Source organism: Bidens hawaiensis, unplaced genomic scaffold, assembly GCF_021521415.1.
Source record: "Bidens hawaiensis isolate Kalapana, Puna unplaced genomic scaffold, B.hawaiensis_p1.1 tig00031526_1, whole genome shotgun sequence".
Classification (NCBI taxonomy): Eukaryota; Viridiplantae; Streptophyta; class Magnoliopsida; order Asterales; family Asteraceae; genus Bidens; species Bidens hawaiensis.
In genome coordinates this window covers 176,843-193,163 of record NW_027495335.1, presented here as the reverse complement: position 1 = coordinate 193,163, position 16,321 = coordinate 176,843, and the positions used below count along the sequence as shown (strand labels likewise).

The 16,321-nt window shown below is 40.9% G+C and overlaps 2 protein-coding genes across 2 annotated transcripts; one reads left to right on the top strand and one right to left on the bottom strand.

The window, feature by feature from the left end:
* Positions 1-1,412: 1,412 nt before the first annotated feature.
* LOC143582311 (uncharacterized) lies at positions 1,413-1,853 on the bottom strand. The gene has a single exon (XM_077064911.1). The coding sequence runs from the start codon at positions 1,851-1,853 to the stop codon at positions 1,413-1,415; it is 441 nt and encodes a 146-aa protein (XP_076921026.1).
* Positions 1,854-14,047: 12,194 nt separating this feature from the next.
* Positions 14,048-16,157, top strand: LOC143582314 (E3 ubiquitin ligase BIG BROTHER-related-like). Its single transcript, XM_077064914.1, has 8 exons — positions 14,048-14,094; positions 14,546-14,655; positions 14,757-14,985; positions 15,178-15,212; positions 15,299-15,361; positions 15,613-15,734; positions 15,824-15,932; positions 16,053-16,157. The coding sequence occupies exons 2-8, from the start codon at positions 14,551-14,553 to the stop codon at positions 16,083-16,085; spliced, it is 696 nt and encodes a 231-aa protein (XP_076921029.1). The 5' UTR covers positions 14,048-14,094; positions 14,546-14,550; the 3' UTR covers positions 16,086-16,157.
* Positions 16,158-16,321: the final 164 nt, after the last annotated feature.

Below are 16,321 nucleotides of genomic sequence, written 5' to 3'. Positions count from 1 at the left end.
CCCATGCCCCTAATACTTACCGAGGCAAATAAGGTGTGACGATTCTATTAATTTGTATGACTAAGTGGAACCCACACCTAAAAGCCCTGCTGCCACTTCACCAATTCCATTATGGTTTTACCGGACCGAGCCACCCCAACTTGACTTAAACCCTTTTGCCACATGATTAAAACATTTTGACTCGTATACAACCTATAAACTCTAGCTTGGTCAAGATCGACCGACAGTAGTTTCCTTCATGGTGGTTTTGATTTAAAACAATTTTTTTCTGCCTTTGGCTTTTTGCATTTTTTTTATATACCATGTTGGACGAAACTACAGAAATGCATCAAGGCTCAGGTCTGCGCCACCGTGCAACAGAGGGCCGAGCAAAAATGTCTTCTGCTAGCATCAACGTTCAGGACTGCGCCACCGCGCAACAAAGTACGGAGCTTCACAGGAATAGACACATATACAAAAGATTATACAAATAATATACAAATTATCATGTGACTCGAGGCTTGAGTATGACCCGGCTTTTCATTCCAGTCCTGTCACGAGCTTAGTTAAACAAACAAAACCCCTAAGATGTTTCCCACTGAAGTCAGGCCATTTAAAAGGTTCAATTAGGTCAACAACCAAACCGCCCTTTCATTCTCAAAGGCTGAGCCTAACGACACACGATTACTGAGTCTAAACCGTTCGGTTACCATACATTACGTGCGGGTTTAACGGGCACTGTTCTTATTTATTATATATATATTTTTGAAAATACCAAGGAGTTATGAAACAAACACTACTCGGTAATAATATCATCTCCTGTTTAACGTAGAGAAAACAAATTTCAAGGGACTATTTTTTAAATATTTTTTAAATATTTTTTCAAATTTTTATTTATTTAATTTTTTTTATTATTTTATTATTTTTTATTTTTTATTTTTTTATTTATTTTTTTCAATAAACTTTCTACAACTAAATAAAATAAATCCCATCCCCACACTTAGAACGAAATCGTCCTCGATGAGTATAAGGAAAAGGGTTAAAAATAAAACAGAAAATAAAAATAAAGTATACAAGACTAAAACAAAGAACGGGTTACTCCCCTGGTTTGTGTGCAGAATCTTCGACAGCTAAGTAGTATCCAAACGACCGTATAGCATTTCATTCGCGGCCGCAACCTCGGGAGAACCTGTTCCAAAACGCCACCATAGCTACTATGCGCATAATGTAACCTGCAAAACTCAAAATCGCTCGCATGTAGCGGCGTACAACACGGAAAACAAAAACATAAACAAATAAACATATTTTTGTGTTTTTGGTTTTTATAATTTTTTTTTTCAAATAGACAAAACAAATAAAACAGATAGCACACACAAATACAGAAATACAAACTCTACAACTCGGGCAGTCTCCTGAGTGATGCATCCACACGTCTACATCTCATAGAGTGGGTCAAGGTAAAATACCTCGACCGTCTGATCAGTCATCGGCTCGCCAATGTAGTGCATCAGTCTATCACCGTTCACCATAAATGTTCCGCCTTTGTCCTTAATCTCAATAGTGCCATCTGGGAAAACATCAGTAATAATAAACGGACCTGACCAACGGGATCTCAACTTTCCCGGGAATAACCTAAACCAGGAATTATACCATACGACCATATCCCCACACTTAAACTGGTCAATACCTTCTAACTTATGATCTTGTAGTTCCTTCACCTGCTGCTTATAACAACCTGACTGCGTGTAAGTACGGTCCCGTAACTCCTCCAACTCAAGCAACTGATGATCATGATGATCTTCGGTAGATAACTCAGAGTCGAAGGAAGACGACTCAATGTCAACATCAGGGGGGTGTTCAGTCAAGGCGACCATCTCAACCCCCGGGGTCTCCCTATCTAGGATATGTGTGTCTGAGGCGGGGCCTCCACCGGGGTTACTGGAAAACTCCCCCACATGAGTCATGATCGTATCAATGAAGCATAGGGATTCATCAGTCGATTTGGGATGCTTAGATGACTGTCGAACGTCAAACGTGACGTTCTTATCCCCGACTCGAAGGATCAGTTTGCCATCGCGAACGTCGATCAACGCATGTACGGTGGCAAGAAAAGGTCTGCCCAAAATGAGTGGAACATTATCATCCTCATTCATGTCAAGAATAACGAAGTCCACCGGGAAAATGAACTTACCTATGCGAATGAGCATGTTCTCAACAATCCCACGCGGATACTTCACGGAACGATCAGCAAGCTGGATACTCATCCTGGTAGGCCTCGGTTCGCCTAAACCCAGCTTGCGATACACAGAATACGCATGAGATTGATACTGGCACCAAGATCAGCCAGCGCATAAACCATTGTATCATCACTCAAGGTGCAGGGAATTATGAAACTCCCTGGATCGGCTCTCTTCTCTGGTAACTTCCTCTGTAAGATAGCAGAACAACTAGCACTCAGAGGGAGGGAAGCTACCTCAGCTAACTTCTCCTTATTTGAAAAAATATCCTTAAGGAACTTCGTGTGTTTAGGCATCTGATTGAGTGCCTCAAGGAATGGGATATTAAGGTAAAGCTGCTGCAGAAGATCAAAGAATTTGGAGTTCTGCTTCTCATCTCTATCTCTACGGACTCTCCCGGGGTATGGCAGTCGGGGTTTGTAAACTCTCGGTGGCTCGCTCGGTGACTGCTGTTTCTCGGCCTGTGCTGAACTCCCTGGGATGCTCCTCTGATGTACCTGGGCCGGCGGAGACTCCATCTGAATCTCATCATCCACATGCTCCTCTCCAACGACTGCAGGCTCCTCGACGACTTCTCCTCTAGACCTCTGCTGAATCCCGGGCTCATCTCGTGCCCCTGCACCACTCCTTGTCGTCACAGCCTTCACGAATCCTCTCGGGTTCTGCTCGGTATTACTCGGCAGCGTACCCTGCGGCCTCTCATTCAACCGACTCGCTATCTCTCCCATCTGCCGCTCGAGACTCTGAATAGACGCTCCTTGATTCCTCATGAACTGCTCGTGCTAGCGTAACTTCTCCTGCGTCTCTTTGTGTCGGGAATCCCCTCGTGCCATGAGCTGTGACAACATCTGTGTTTGCTGTGCCATCATCTCCTCCAATGTGGGCTTCTTCTCCCCACTGCTCACTCCTTCGCCCGCATCCTGAAATAAACTCGGGCGTTGCTGAAAACCGGACTAGCTGCCGCTCCTCCAATTGGAGTTCTGATTGCCTCTCCATCTCGAATTATAAGAATTGAAAGAATTTGAGTTTCGGTTTGGATTTCCTATGAAGTCTACGGCCTCCTCCTGCGAACTGACTGGGCACTGAACGGTATCATGCTCCCTTCTGCAGATCTCACACAACTTACTCTTCGTCTGCATATCCTTTACCATCTTCGCCAACGCCTCGACCTGTGCCGTCAGTGCGGTGGTGGTGTCCACCGAATGCATGCCTCATGAGATGGGATCGACGGTCTTGCCTCCTCTGGCGGGTGGTCTCTGGTACCCACTCATAGCTAACCCATTGAATAAAGCGATACACTCATCGGGGTCTTTGGTTGTTAACAGATTTCCTCCCACCGCCGTGTCGAGCATACTCTGTGTCGCATACGTCACTCCATTGTAGAACTTTTCGACGACCGCCCAATCTTGCAAGCCGTGGTTGGGGCACAACGCTAGTAGATTCTTGAAACGCTCCCATGCCTCGAAGAAACTCTCGGTGTCCTCCATCTGGAAAGAATGAATCTGATTACGCAAACGAGCGGCCTTAGCCGGAGGATCGTACTTCTCGAGAAATTGGGTCTGCATGGCAGCCCAAGTAGCTATAGAGCCCTGTGGGAGGGACTCGAGCCAAAGACTCGCTTGATCAGCGAGTGAAAAAAGAAAGACACGGAGCTTAACGGCGTCTTCGGAAACGCCCGCAAGATGGAAAGTGTCACAGATTCGCACGATGCGGGTGAGATGAGAGTGCGGGTTCTCATGAAGCAACCCATGAAACTGAGCAGAATGAGCAATGGTATTCAGAATGTTCGACGGGATCTGCCAGTTCATAGCAACTCCAATGGCGGGTGGTGCGATGCTGGATCTCGTGCCAGCATTGGCCGGTCGGGCCTGGTACGCAACTGTCCTCCTCGGTGGTGGAATGTCGCCCATGATCCTATCCCTATCGTTGGGGTCAACGGATGAAGAAGTGGATGAGGGTGAAACGGGACGATATCTCTCACGAAACTCTCTCTCTGGCTCGGGAAATGCTTCCGTGTCGGGTGGTCCACGAGATCGAGTCTATCGCATAAAAACTATAATAAGAAATAATATTATCTAAACTATTCTAACAAATAAGCAAAATAAAACAAAAATAATTACATGTAGCACAAAAGATAAGTCCTAACTCGGATTGCTCTCAAAACGCCTAAAACCGTGTCCCTGGCAACGGCGCCAAAAACTTGATGTGTGTCTAATAACCCTATAAAAATGACCTCACAACTAAGCTTTAATATTAAAACGAAAATCCTAAAACCACACACAACCAGCAAGTGTACCGATCGCAAGTAGTATAGACTTAGGAAGTCCGAGTATTGAACACGTGGACACGACAGAACGCTAAAGATCACTAACCCTAGACAAGACCTACCTTAAAATAATATTATATTGATTTTTGATTTCTTTTAACTTAACTAAACTAACTGGATTAACTAACAAAACTTACCAAAAATAGAAAACTTAACGGAAAACTAACTGAGTTGACTTCGGGTGGAGAAAAACGTCTACCTAGGTCTGAATCAAATTGTAGGCCTAACAAGCTAATGGATTGAATGATATATAGACACCGGTTCCTAAAGATGACACGACTAAGGATCGCTCGGGCTCACTGGATTACCTCTCGGTCTCACACAACAAACCCTAACTACTCAAAATCGGCTAAAACGACCAAACCGGGAAATAATTGCTAACGTGTTCTAATGAAGGATCACCTCTCGGTCTCACCAACACTCGACCCTAATGGTAATGAATACTACACAACCAAGGATAGAGGAACAATTCAACTTAAACCAAAATAGATCAACTAGTCGCTCAAACACCTAAACCTGACAAGAAACGAACTCGCTCTCGCGCAATCCTTATTCTAGCATGCAAAGACAATGAGACAACCCTAACTTCCTATCACCTCTCGGTCTCAAGGAAGGTGTTTAACCGCTGTACTTAATCCAAATAATCACACAACAAAACCCTATGGTGGTACCTACCGCAAACAAACCCTAAACACAAAGTCTAGAATCAAACAATGATCTGATCAATCAATACAAAACTAATCAATCAACACACGGGATTTATGCAATGAATCACCAAAATTTCCAGCCCTTAAACACAACCTATTTCATGTCTAAATCAAACTTTACAATAGCAATTCAAGTCCATTAATCAAACAATCCATAAAACCTATCAAACACTAACAATAATCATCATTCCTAGGTAGAACTAACAAGTTTAGCTGAGCATAATTTTTGGACAGCAGCAAACACTCAATAAAAACACCATAAAACTCATACCAATCATCTTAACAATTGTCCAATAATCAATCCTAATCATAAACAATTCAATCTCTCAAGTAATTGCAAAACAATTCAACAATTAAGCAAGAAACTAAAAGTGTATGAACAATGAAAAAGATGTAAGGATATTGGTTGTTTCCGGGCTGCTCTTTGCTGTAACAACTAATGTAAATCGATCCCGAGGCTTGATTCTTGCTTGTTCTTCCTTCCCTAGCCGTCACACGATCAAAACCCTAGCACATAAAAGCTTTTTATTTCTTTTTTCTTGCTGGAAATTCCGATCAGCAGCTGTTGTGCTGCTGTTGGCTGTTGTTGTGCTGCTGTTGATGCTGTTGTTGTGCTGCTATTGATTCCGATCAGCAGCTCCCTTTTGCTGATTAGGGTTTTATTTTTTTTATATAATATAATATAATATGGTCTTGGGCCTCCATGATGCATACGGGTCGGGCCTTGAGCTTTGTCTTGAACTTGTATGCGTAAAAGGCTCGTAAAAAGCTCGAAAAGTCCAGGTTTTTTCCTTTCTTTTACCCAAAACCTACAAGATTAATAAATGTATGTAAAACCTATCTAAAACGAGTAAAAACACATAAAATATAATATATTACGCAGATAAAAGGTGCGAAAAATACGTGTGTTTTACAACACATCAATCAGCGAGTCGTCATGATACGGATAGTTGAGCACGCGGGCAGACGCACAGCTTGAGACAATGTGCGTATTTCTCTTCTTCTGTGGCGGATGGTCAATGACAGGATCGGTTGTTGGAGCCTCTGAAGCTTGAGCGGGAGGAGTATCCGAATTTGGCGAGTAGTTAATGTCATCGTCTTGTTCATTTACTGCCTCCTCCGTTCTCGTTCTCTCGATGAATTCCTCAAAACTCATACCTGCATTAATAAAATCATTGATCACACCTGTATTGTTAGTCGGAGAGATGATATCTTTATACAAGCTCTCAAGTAGTGAGTCATCCTCTCTGACTTTGCTGGCTGAACCGGGGTTAGCAGGGTCTTGAGCATCGTGTTGAGAGTGTGGAGGTGATTGAGTGTTATCTCCACCTCCACCTCCTGCCGCCCCGGCCCCTCCATCTCCACCACCACCGTTGCCACCATCACCATCATCGTCATCAAAGCTGTCGTGTACATCATCATCGCCGTCATCTTCATCATCATCATCATCATCATCATCATCATCTTCTTCATCACCATCATCTTCTTCATCACCATCATAACCACCACCAATACCGCTGGATTGGCCGCCCTATTGTACAATTCGACCAACAGTCGCCTCACTTTCAGAAGCCTCGACCTGAATTCCTCGCAAGGCCACAGAAGGACCCGCGGTAGGCTGTGAACCACCAACTTGAGAAGTCACACCAGAACTTCTCCAGCTTCTGAAAACTACATCAAGCCTATCCTCCATACCATGAAAATCATCTTCATGAATACCCATTAGGTCTGAGGCCGCTTGGTACTTTCCCACAATTTCTTCATTTGTCTTGAGTTGAAGCTCATTCAGACGATCTTGCATTTTTAATTTCTCTTGAACACTCTTCATTTCGGCTCTGAGTGAATCCAGGGAAGCAGTTGAGGCGAGCTGATTCTCTAAAGCTGTGACTCTGGAGTTTGTAACTTCATTCTCAACATCCCACCTACGTGTTGCATCCTCTATCTTCTTGTTTACGCTAGTTCTGAGAGCACTAGCACTTGGTAAGTTTCGTTCAAGTGTAGTTAGCCTATATCCAAGTCTTGAGTGGTCTGCTATTAGATTGGAATTTTCAGAGGCTTCTCGATTCATCAGCGCTTGCATGTTCTGGATTCGGGTGTGGAAGGTGTTGGTCAATAACCTCTGATTTTCAGCAATTTCATCGCTTGCTGCTTTTTGTTCTTCCAACACCCGGATCCTTTCCCTTAGATCTGCCTTTTCCTTTTCATCCTCAAGAACCTTTTGCTTCATATCTTTGATGAACTTGAGGAGCACAATCTCTCGTTCCGCCCTCTTAGCGTTTGACTCCTCCAGTGCGACGATCCTATCGAGGATATGATCGGCGTATAGCGGAGTTGTCGAAGACTTCCCTCGGCTGATGGGTTTGGGTGAGATTATTGTAGTTGGTGGTGTAATGGTCATTGTGGGAGGTTGGGTTGTTTGCAGAGGTAGGGAAAAGGATTGGGTTGGGGAAGTTATGACTGTTTTGCTCCAAAGGCTGGTTGTTTGTATGGGTGAGCTGAAGAAGGATGGGGTGAAAATCGAGGAGGTTGTGGGTTCGGTGATTGGTTGTGTAGGTGGTGTTGTGACTTGGGAGGATTCTGGTTCAGTTTGAGTTGGTTGTTGTGGAGGTGAGGATGGGATTTGGGGTAGGAATGTGGAGATGGGTTGGTCTGTTGGTGAGGGTTCGGGTGAGGATTTTGGCGAGTCATGGAGTAGGGTCTTGGTTTTCTTAACTTTAGTTTTCTTTCTTATTTTTGGTATCTTGTAGGCAGGAATTTTTATCTTGGTTACATCTAGTGTTTCGAGGGCTTGGGCCAGGGCTTCTTTGGTGACTGCAGGAGAGGAGGGGGTTTTACCTTTGAAGGGAAGCTTGACGACAAGTGTTGGAGCCTTCTTGGAGTCTCCAACCTTTCGCAGACGCTTCGAGGGTGGCTGGTCTTCTTTTTTCTCCTCAAGCTCAATTAGTTTGCCCTTTTCGGCCTCTTTCCTTTTCAAGTTATGCTTTTCCTTTGTTCGATCCTCGGCAGGCTCATCAGAAGAGTCTTGCTCTGCATCAACCTCTGGCTCCTCTTTCTCTTCTCCTTCATCAGACGCTTCATCCCCAGCAGGCTCCATTTCCTCAAACAATCCAAACTTAGGACCAGGTCGTGGTCCCGTATACTGATGACCTCTGCCCTTTGTGCTTAACAACACACCAAACACTAACACCTTGATCTTGTGTACATGAAATGGCTCAGGATGAGATTTCTTGTCCTTAGCTTTCTTGGCTACCGGCCTTTGGACATCTGGAATAATATCATCTAACAACAGCTGCACGAATCTCGGGTACATCAACCATGTAGCCCCGCTCTTGATGTTCGCAAGCTGCACAAAAATATCCGTCTTGAGTAATTGAACTTCTCCTTGTTGGTCAATGCGGACATAATACGAACCCAGTCCGTACTCATGCTATCAAATTCACCTCGAATGTCTGTGAAACAATGAGTGACAATGTGGAAGAGAAATCTCCAGTATGGTAATAAATGACTCTTCTCTAAGCTCTTCCATTCCGTGTCGTACCCCATCTGCGCATCGAAATCTTCCAGCTTCTTTTTGTTTCCTCTCTCATACTTGTAATCCGGCTGGTCAGCAATCTTTAATACTCTTCGAATATCTGCTTCTTTGGTGGTTAATTACTTTCTCGCAACCGTTGTTGTGAAGGACAGAGAATCGTCTGCAATCCTGGCGAACGCCCAGAAGTCTGAAACCCACTTGTAGTAAGTGGCTGGATTTGCAGTGATAGCATAGGCAAGGGGTGATTGCCTGAGCCCCTTTACCATAGGAGTGAACACCTTATCAGCCTTTAGCTTAGGCAACTCGAGAACACAGAAATTGTTATGACCCGAGGGTGGATACTCAGGATTCAATGGCATGTTTGTGATTATGAGGGCCAGATTCTTTGAAAAGTAGATGAAGATTAGGGTTTGAGAGTTTGAAGATGTGAGAGAGAAGAGAGTAAAAGTTAAAAATGTTTGGTGAATAGTGAAAGATATTTTAGGTTTCCCTTATATATAGGGTCAGCCTATCTCGCGATAAGGTCAAAACATCGTGAGTATTCACCGAAAATACACTCTCAGTCCTCGGTCTTTAAAACAATTTGCATTTTCAAACCCGAAAAACATTTACCCGTCGAATCCACACACTCGATTGTTTATAATATTTTCTTTTGTTGGTCCATAAGCGTTAACATTTGCACGATCGATCTCTTTTCTCAAAACAAAACATAATAAAAGAAGACACATAACTAAAAACAAAAATAAAATTATAAATTTAAAATTAAAGATAAAATAAAATAAAATAAATAAAAATAAAGTTTAAGATATTAAATTATGCAGATACTTAATACTTAAGAAAATACAAACAAAATAAATGAAAATTTGAGACATTTTAAAGTTAGAACAACAATATTAAATTAATTTTTTATAGTTCTTTTCTTTTGGTTAATTTACAAAGAACGATCAAGATATGGAATCATATTGATTTGTAAAGCCCTAGATCGTGTTACCATTTTGAAATTATTGTGACACAAGTTCATCATTGACGTAGATATTGTCTTCCTTTTTTAACTTGACAAGTGTTTTGATGCCAGAAATGATACGTCTAAAGTACAATTAGGCACGGTGCTTATGTGGTCCCCACTTAATCAGACATATTACTGATTCCATCATATCTCAGGCCTACTTTGTGTTAACATATCACCTCAACTTGACTTAGACCTTTCTTAGTTGATCACAGTACTCTTATTGACAGACTGAATTATTGTACACCTTACACAAGACACTTTGTGCTTTGCACACTTGACTCGATCTAGAAAGTTTAAAATAAGGCAGAGGTTCAGGCCATAACAATCAGGTCGGATAATACCATATTATCGCGCAGAGAAAGTCCAAGGCTTTAACAAAAGAAAGAAAATAAAACAAAGCAGAAGACTCAGGGCCTTAACAATCAGATCTTGTATGACTACAAACATAGAAAGTCCAAGGCTTGAGTCGAAAATAAATGAAGAAATAAAGCAGAAGTTAAAATTCCTAGGACTGACTCCTTTTCTGACTCTTTTTCTTGATTTTCTTTTTCTTTTTTGACTCATTTGTTTTTCTTTTTCTTGCTTTTTTTGACGCGTTACTTGACTCTATAAAAAATTGAAACTGACGCTGACTTTCATAAGACGACTGTGATCAGGTAAAGAGAGGCTTGGGTATGACATGTATAGTTACATTTTTGCCTTAATGAATATGACTTAACGGAATCATGCAACCGCTTCATAATCGTATATCCACTAGTACCGGCATTAGTTTAAGTTTATATCACCCGACACTTACTTGTTTGTCAAGCCTACCTACACATCTATGAATGATCTTGTAGCCTTTTGTTCTACTCTTTTAACGCGCTAGAATTATTACATACCAACGTACTATCACTTTCCATAAAAAAAAACGGATCAAATTCTAGATTGAAAATTTTGAATATCCGACTCCCTCTAAACAGGAGCTCCCTCTAAATGGGATAATTCTTTTTGAATTTTCTTAGAATTTACTTTAATAGGAGTAAAGATTAAATCAATATTATATATTAAAATAAAATCTTTTTGTTAAGTCGAGTGACTTGATTTTTGTTTTACTAAAAGTAAATTTTAAAATCTTTTTGGTGAGTTAAAATCTTTAAAGTTAACTCATTTTCTCTACCTAGTTTTTTTTAAAATCTTTTTGTTAAGTCGAGTGACTTGAAACTGTAACAACTCTTCTTGCATAGCCTCTACCCAGGAGTTGTCTTTTAGTGAAACTTTGTAGTCCTTGGGTTCTACCTGAGAAATAAAATAAGCAAAGAGACATCTGTTAATGTTACTGGAAGTGTTGCGTGTTTGGATGCCAGCAGATGGATCTCCGATGATGTTCTCGGTCGGATGTCGACGATGAATTGACAGCTGTGGAATTTGGTCGACATGCTCGACTGGTGTGGCCTCAAGTTGAATAGACAGGCTCTCTATGCGATGCATGACAGTGGTCGCAGGGATAGAAACACTTGGTTGAGGATCAGTTCCATCTTCTTTTGGTTCAACCAAATGTCCTGCAACAATGGGACCTTCCCATAGGTTGTCATAGAATGGAACAGCAACAGTTGGAACAGAAGTTGTGTTGGTGTTATCAGAAGTTTCATTCGGAAGGGGTTCCACCTGCCCACATGATGCATCAGTCTCCATTGCAGGACCTTGATTGTCTTCTTCTGAGGGAGGTGTGGGGACAGATTCCACCACACTTGGTTCTGCAGGAGGCAGATCTGCTTGATCGACTTGAACATTTTGGTTGTTGTCAGCTGACATGTATGAGTCAGAATCAGAATCAGTCATGTCATCAACAGCTTGCATTTCAATGGTGTCAGCAGAGGGCTGCTCGTTACCAATCAGGACTTGGTGGTTAGCCATTGGTTGTACATTCAGTATGGGTGCAGCAACAGCTATGTCAACATGTCCAAGATCTTTCAAAACAGCATGCATCAGGATAGACTGATCATTATCTGGTTGAGCAAGCGGAGAAACAACAGGTGAAACCATTGGTGCGGCTGGTGTCATATACATTCCACGAAACTGCTTGAACAATCCTTCATAATCAAACATCCAATCCGGACTGTTGGTGCATAAATGTCAGTAGTTCATAGTCTAGTGTATGTAATCGAGTCTGTAATGTTATTTATGTTTTTGTTTAAGCGAAGTTGTTAACAAGTTCGCCTAGGCGAACTTGTTGAACAAGCGAAGTTATGGACAACTTCGCCTGAACATATCAGGCGAAGTTGTCGTGTATTTATATACCAGCTTACGGCTTGGTTTGTAGTTAGTTAGTCGTTTAAGAGAATCGAGTTGATCTAAGTTCATTGTAACGTGAGGACGAGAGTCTGTATCAGTGATTCATATCACGTGAGTTCAGTTATTAATATATAACGTGTTTCGGTTTATTCGTGTGTGTTTGTTTGATTTGCTTTCTACGCTCGTAACGATCTATGCAGGGATTCCGCACCTGAGTAGACCGAGATATCTCGTGTGATCCGTCAAGGGAACCTACAATTGGTATAAGATTCCTTCCGCACCTGTTAAAAGACTTGGTAAAACGTGTTATGAGCTTATGCATGGGAGAAAGCCCAACTTGAGTGGTCTTGAACCATTCGGGTCCCCTTGTTCGATTTTGAAGACAAATTCTAAATTTGGTGAAGTAGCCGATGAAGGAATCTTAGTCGGTTATGTTGTTGGGACTCCCAACAGACACGTCTTCAATACATCGACCAGCAAGGTTGAGGTGGTGTGTAACACCGATATCACAAGTTACCAACCGCCAAAACCAAGCAACGGACCTGCTGAGTTTTTCGACTATGTTAAACTTTTTAAGTCTTTTAACATACCGTATTTAGATATTGCTGAAGAAGAAGAGAGAGTTGCTACGAAGATGATCCTTGATGAGGAAGAAAACCTATTGCAAAGACAGCTGATCGATAAATGTCAACCTTCCTCATCAAATGCTGTCGATACCCCTGCTACCTCGACTGAAGAAGAATTTTTCAATCCATTTCACTCTCAGCATGAAACAACCATTGACGAGCTCTCTTCTAACTTGGAAGACAATTTGCATGTCGGTTCTGTTCCGACCACGAGAATTCATAAAGATCACCCTTTGGAGAATGTGATTGGTGATGTGTCCTCCGGTGTACAAACAAGACGTAGCTTGAATGAGCACACCTGTGTTTACACAAGCATCAAGGAGACAGGGATAATCAACGAATGCTTGTACACCTGCTTTATCAGCCAGATTGAACCGAAGAATTATCAAATGGCTCTCAAGGACAGCTTGTGGGTCGAAGCTATGCAAGAAGAGTTGGCTCAATTCAAGAAAATGGAAGTTTGGACTTTGGTTGAAAAACCGAAGCATGTGCATGCGATAGGCACAAAATGGGTGTTTAAGTGCAAGAGAGATGAGAAAGGGATTATCATAAGAAACAAGGTGAGGCTAGTCGTTAAAGGTTTTAATCAACAAGAGGGGATTGATTATAATGAAGTGTTCGCTCCTGTCGCAAGGTTGGAAGCCATTAGATTGTTTTTGGCGTACGCTGCTTATAAGAAGATGAAGGTATTTCAGTTGGATGTGAAGAGTGCGTTTCTGAATGGGAAAGTTGATGAGGTAGTGTATGTTGAGCAACCTCCGGGTTTTCCTGACCCAGACTTTCCTGATCACGTGTACAAGTTAAGCAAGGCATTGTACGGACTACATCAGGCACCTCGTGCCTGGTATTCAACTTTATCAGATTACTTGCTTGAAAATGGGTTTGAAAGAGGGAAGATAGATAGCACGTTGTTCTTCAAGAGAGATGGAAGCGACTTCCTACTAGTGCAAGTCTACGTGGATGACATCATCTTTGCTGCATCAAGAGTCTCCATGTGTCAAGATTTTGAGGCCGTCATGAAAAAGAGGTTTGAAATGAGTGCTATGGGTGAACTAACTTTCTTTTTAGGATTGCAGGTTGATCAGAAGAAGGATGGGATGTTCATTCATCAGACCAAGTATGTCCATGATGTGCTCAAACGCTTCAAGATAGAGGACAGCACTCCATTCGACACTCCAATCTGCGTCAATCACAAATTGGGTGCTATATTATTCACTTGTTATTGATATCCTGATGGTGGACCTTCACCTTTTATCAAAAACACACAGCTCCCTTCTTTTTTCCACCTTTTACATTCTTTTGTACCGTTTACCTTTGGCGGTGACCACAACAAACACCCTCACTCTTTCACTTATCATTATTATTATAATTGTTCTGCACCTTCTTCACCTCCAATCATCAAAGGTACACAATCTCTAGCCCATCTCTTTCTTGAATCTTGCAAGAATCTTTCACCAGATTCCCAAATCTACATTATCACTTTCATTGTTTTGTACTTTTGTTTTTAAATCCCAGCAATGTGAGTCATGTGACTGTTAATGTTTTTCTTAACCTGTTTCTGTTGTGTTCTGTACTTTTATGTTGTTTTAGGATTATCTCTACTTATGTCATTGTAATGGATCTTGTAAAATCTTGATGTTTAATTAATGGATTAATATTAATATTTCTGATTTGTGAATTATGAGTCATTAATGGTGTAATTCCTTTTTAGTTATGGCTATCATGTCACACTTTCAATTTTTAATATTCACTCATGAATTTTTTTTTTCATTAATTTTTTTTTTTTGTTTATAAAAGTATAACTTAGAAACTTTCTTCTTTTAGTGATACTTGTGTTTCCTTTTTTATTAGCCAGCATTCATGAGTAGAAGTGTGGACCTCCATGATCATGAAATCGCCGAGAATTTGTACGAGTTTTTACCGAATGATGACGGTTTAAGTTATGAAGAGGCTCTCTTGCAACAAGTAATATTTAATCAAGATCATATGATTTGAGAATTTGTTAGAATTTGTTATAATGTTAATGTTTCTATCTCATGAGTGTTGTGGTTAATAATTTGTTATAGGCGAGTATGTATCACTCGTTTCAAGAACGTGCCCGAGACAACAATAAGGGTACCAATGATGATGACATCAGCAAGTGGGCTCATCTTTTGGTGGATGAAGGTGGATCTTCAAGGAATGATGATGTCAAGCAACAAGAAGCCATCGATGAGGCTTTGGCTAGATCGTTGCAGGAATTGGGTGAAGGGTTTGATGATCTTCTTGTATCGGAATTCAGTGGCAGTTCAAGTGGTTGGTCACATCTTTATACTAGTTTTTGTACTTTTGATGTTAAAAACATTATAATGGAACTTACGATGCACGTATAGGCTTTGATATGTGAAAATAAACAATTTTGAATTTGTTAACACTACTGTAAAAAAGATAGTATTATTACTAAGTACGTTTGTTTGTTTGTCAACGCTACTTTTAAACATTGTGCAGGTAGTGCAGAGAGTCATGTAGCAACATCCACACAGGTAATAATATTTGTTTTTGAAGTTAATAATCAACTAATCGGGTATGATCTTTTTTTTTTTTAATAAAATCTATGTTTGATGACTAGGCACAAGCGGCAAGCTCGAATTCTAGGCAAGACCCCATTGATCCTGATAATATGCAATATGAGGTACATATTAGCTAATTATAAGACGTGACACATAACCTAACAAATTGGATCTTTATCTACGACCCAGGTCGACCCATTTATTTATCATTTACTTCATGGGTCAAATTTGAATGATTTGACCCGACCTACCTAAACGGGTCATGATATGACCCATGATCCGTCTAATCTAAATAGATGGATTATGACCCAAATCGATCCGTTTTTTGTTTTCACGTTCTCTTTAACCATTGTTTATAAAACAATCTTTTCAGGACTTGTTACAATTAACTGAAACGGTTGGTGTTGAAAACCGAGGAATATCATCAGCACGTATCTCTAAATTACCAACGTCAAAGTACGGGTCTCGATTGTTCTCAAAGAAAAAGAAACAAAAGTAAGAATTTTTATGTTTATTTTTTAAAAATTGGGACATAATGGGCACATTTGAATATTTGGATTAAACAATCACATGGATGATTTTAGCTGTGTGATATGTCTAATGGATTTCAACTCTGGCGATCGGTTGATCACATTGCCTTGTTCGCACCAGTATCATTCAAAATGCGTTACTGAGTGGTTGAAGAGCAGGAAGGTATAAACAATCTTGACTCTGTGCAAATTTCAGTTTACCAAAATACCCTTTTCGTGTTTCGAAAACTTATGTTGATGTTGACGATTTAATTTCAAATTTTGATGCTTCGGTTGATTGCAGAACTGCCCTATCTGTCAAAAAGAGGTGGTTTAAGCTAAGCCTTCAACAACTTGAAGCAAAGAAAAAGCTTTTCATGGAAAGATGCATCAAAACTATTTATATATATTTTTAATATATTATTTATATAGATAAACATATATATAATATGTGGCTTGTTTATCTTTATCATCACAGTTGCTATTTTGATTTCTGGTACCTTGATCATGAGTTGCTGCTTTGAACTTTGGTTCTGCATGTTGAAAGAAGTGAAATTTGTTGCCAAATTTGGG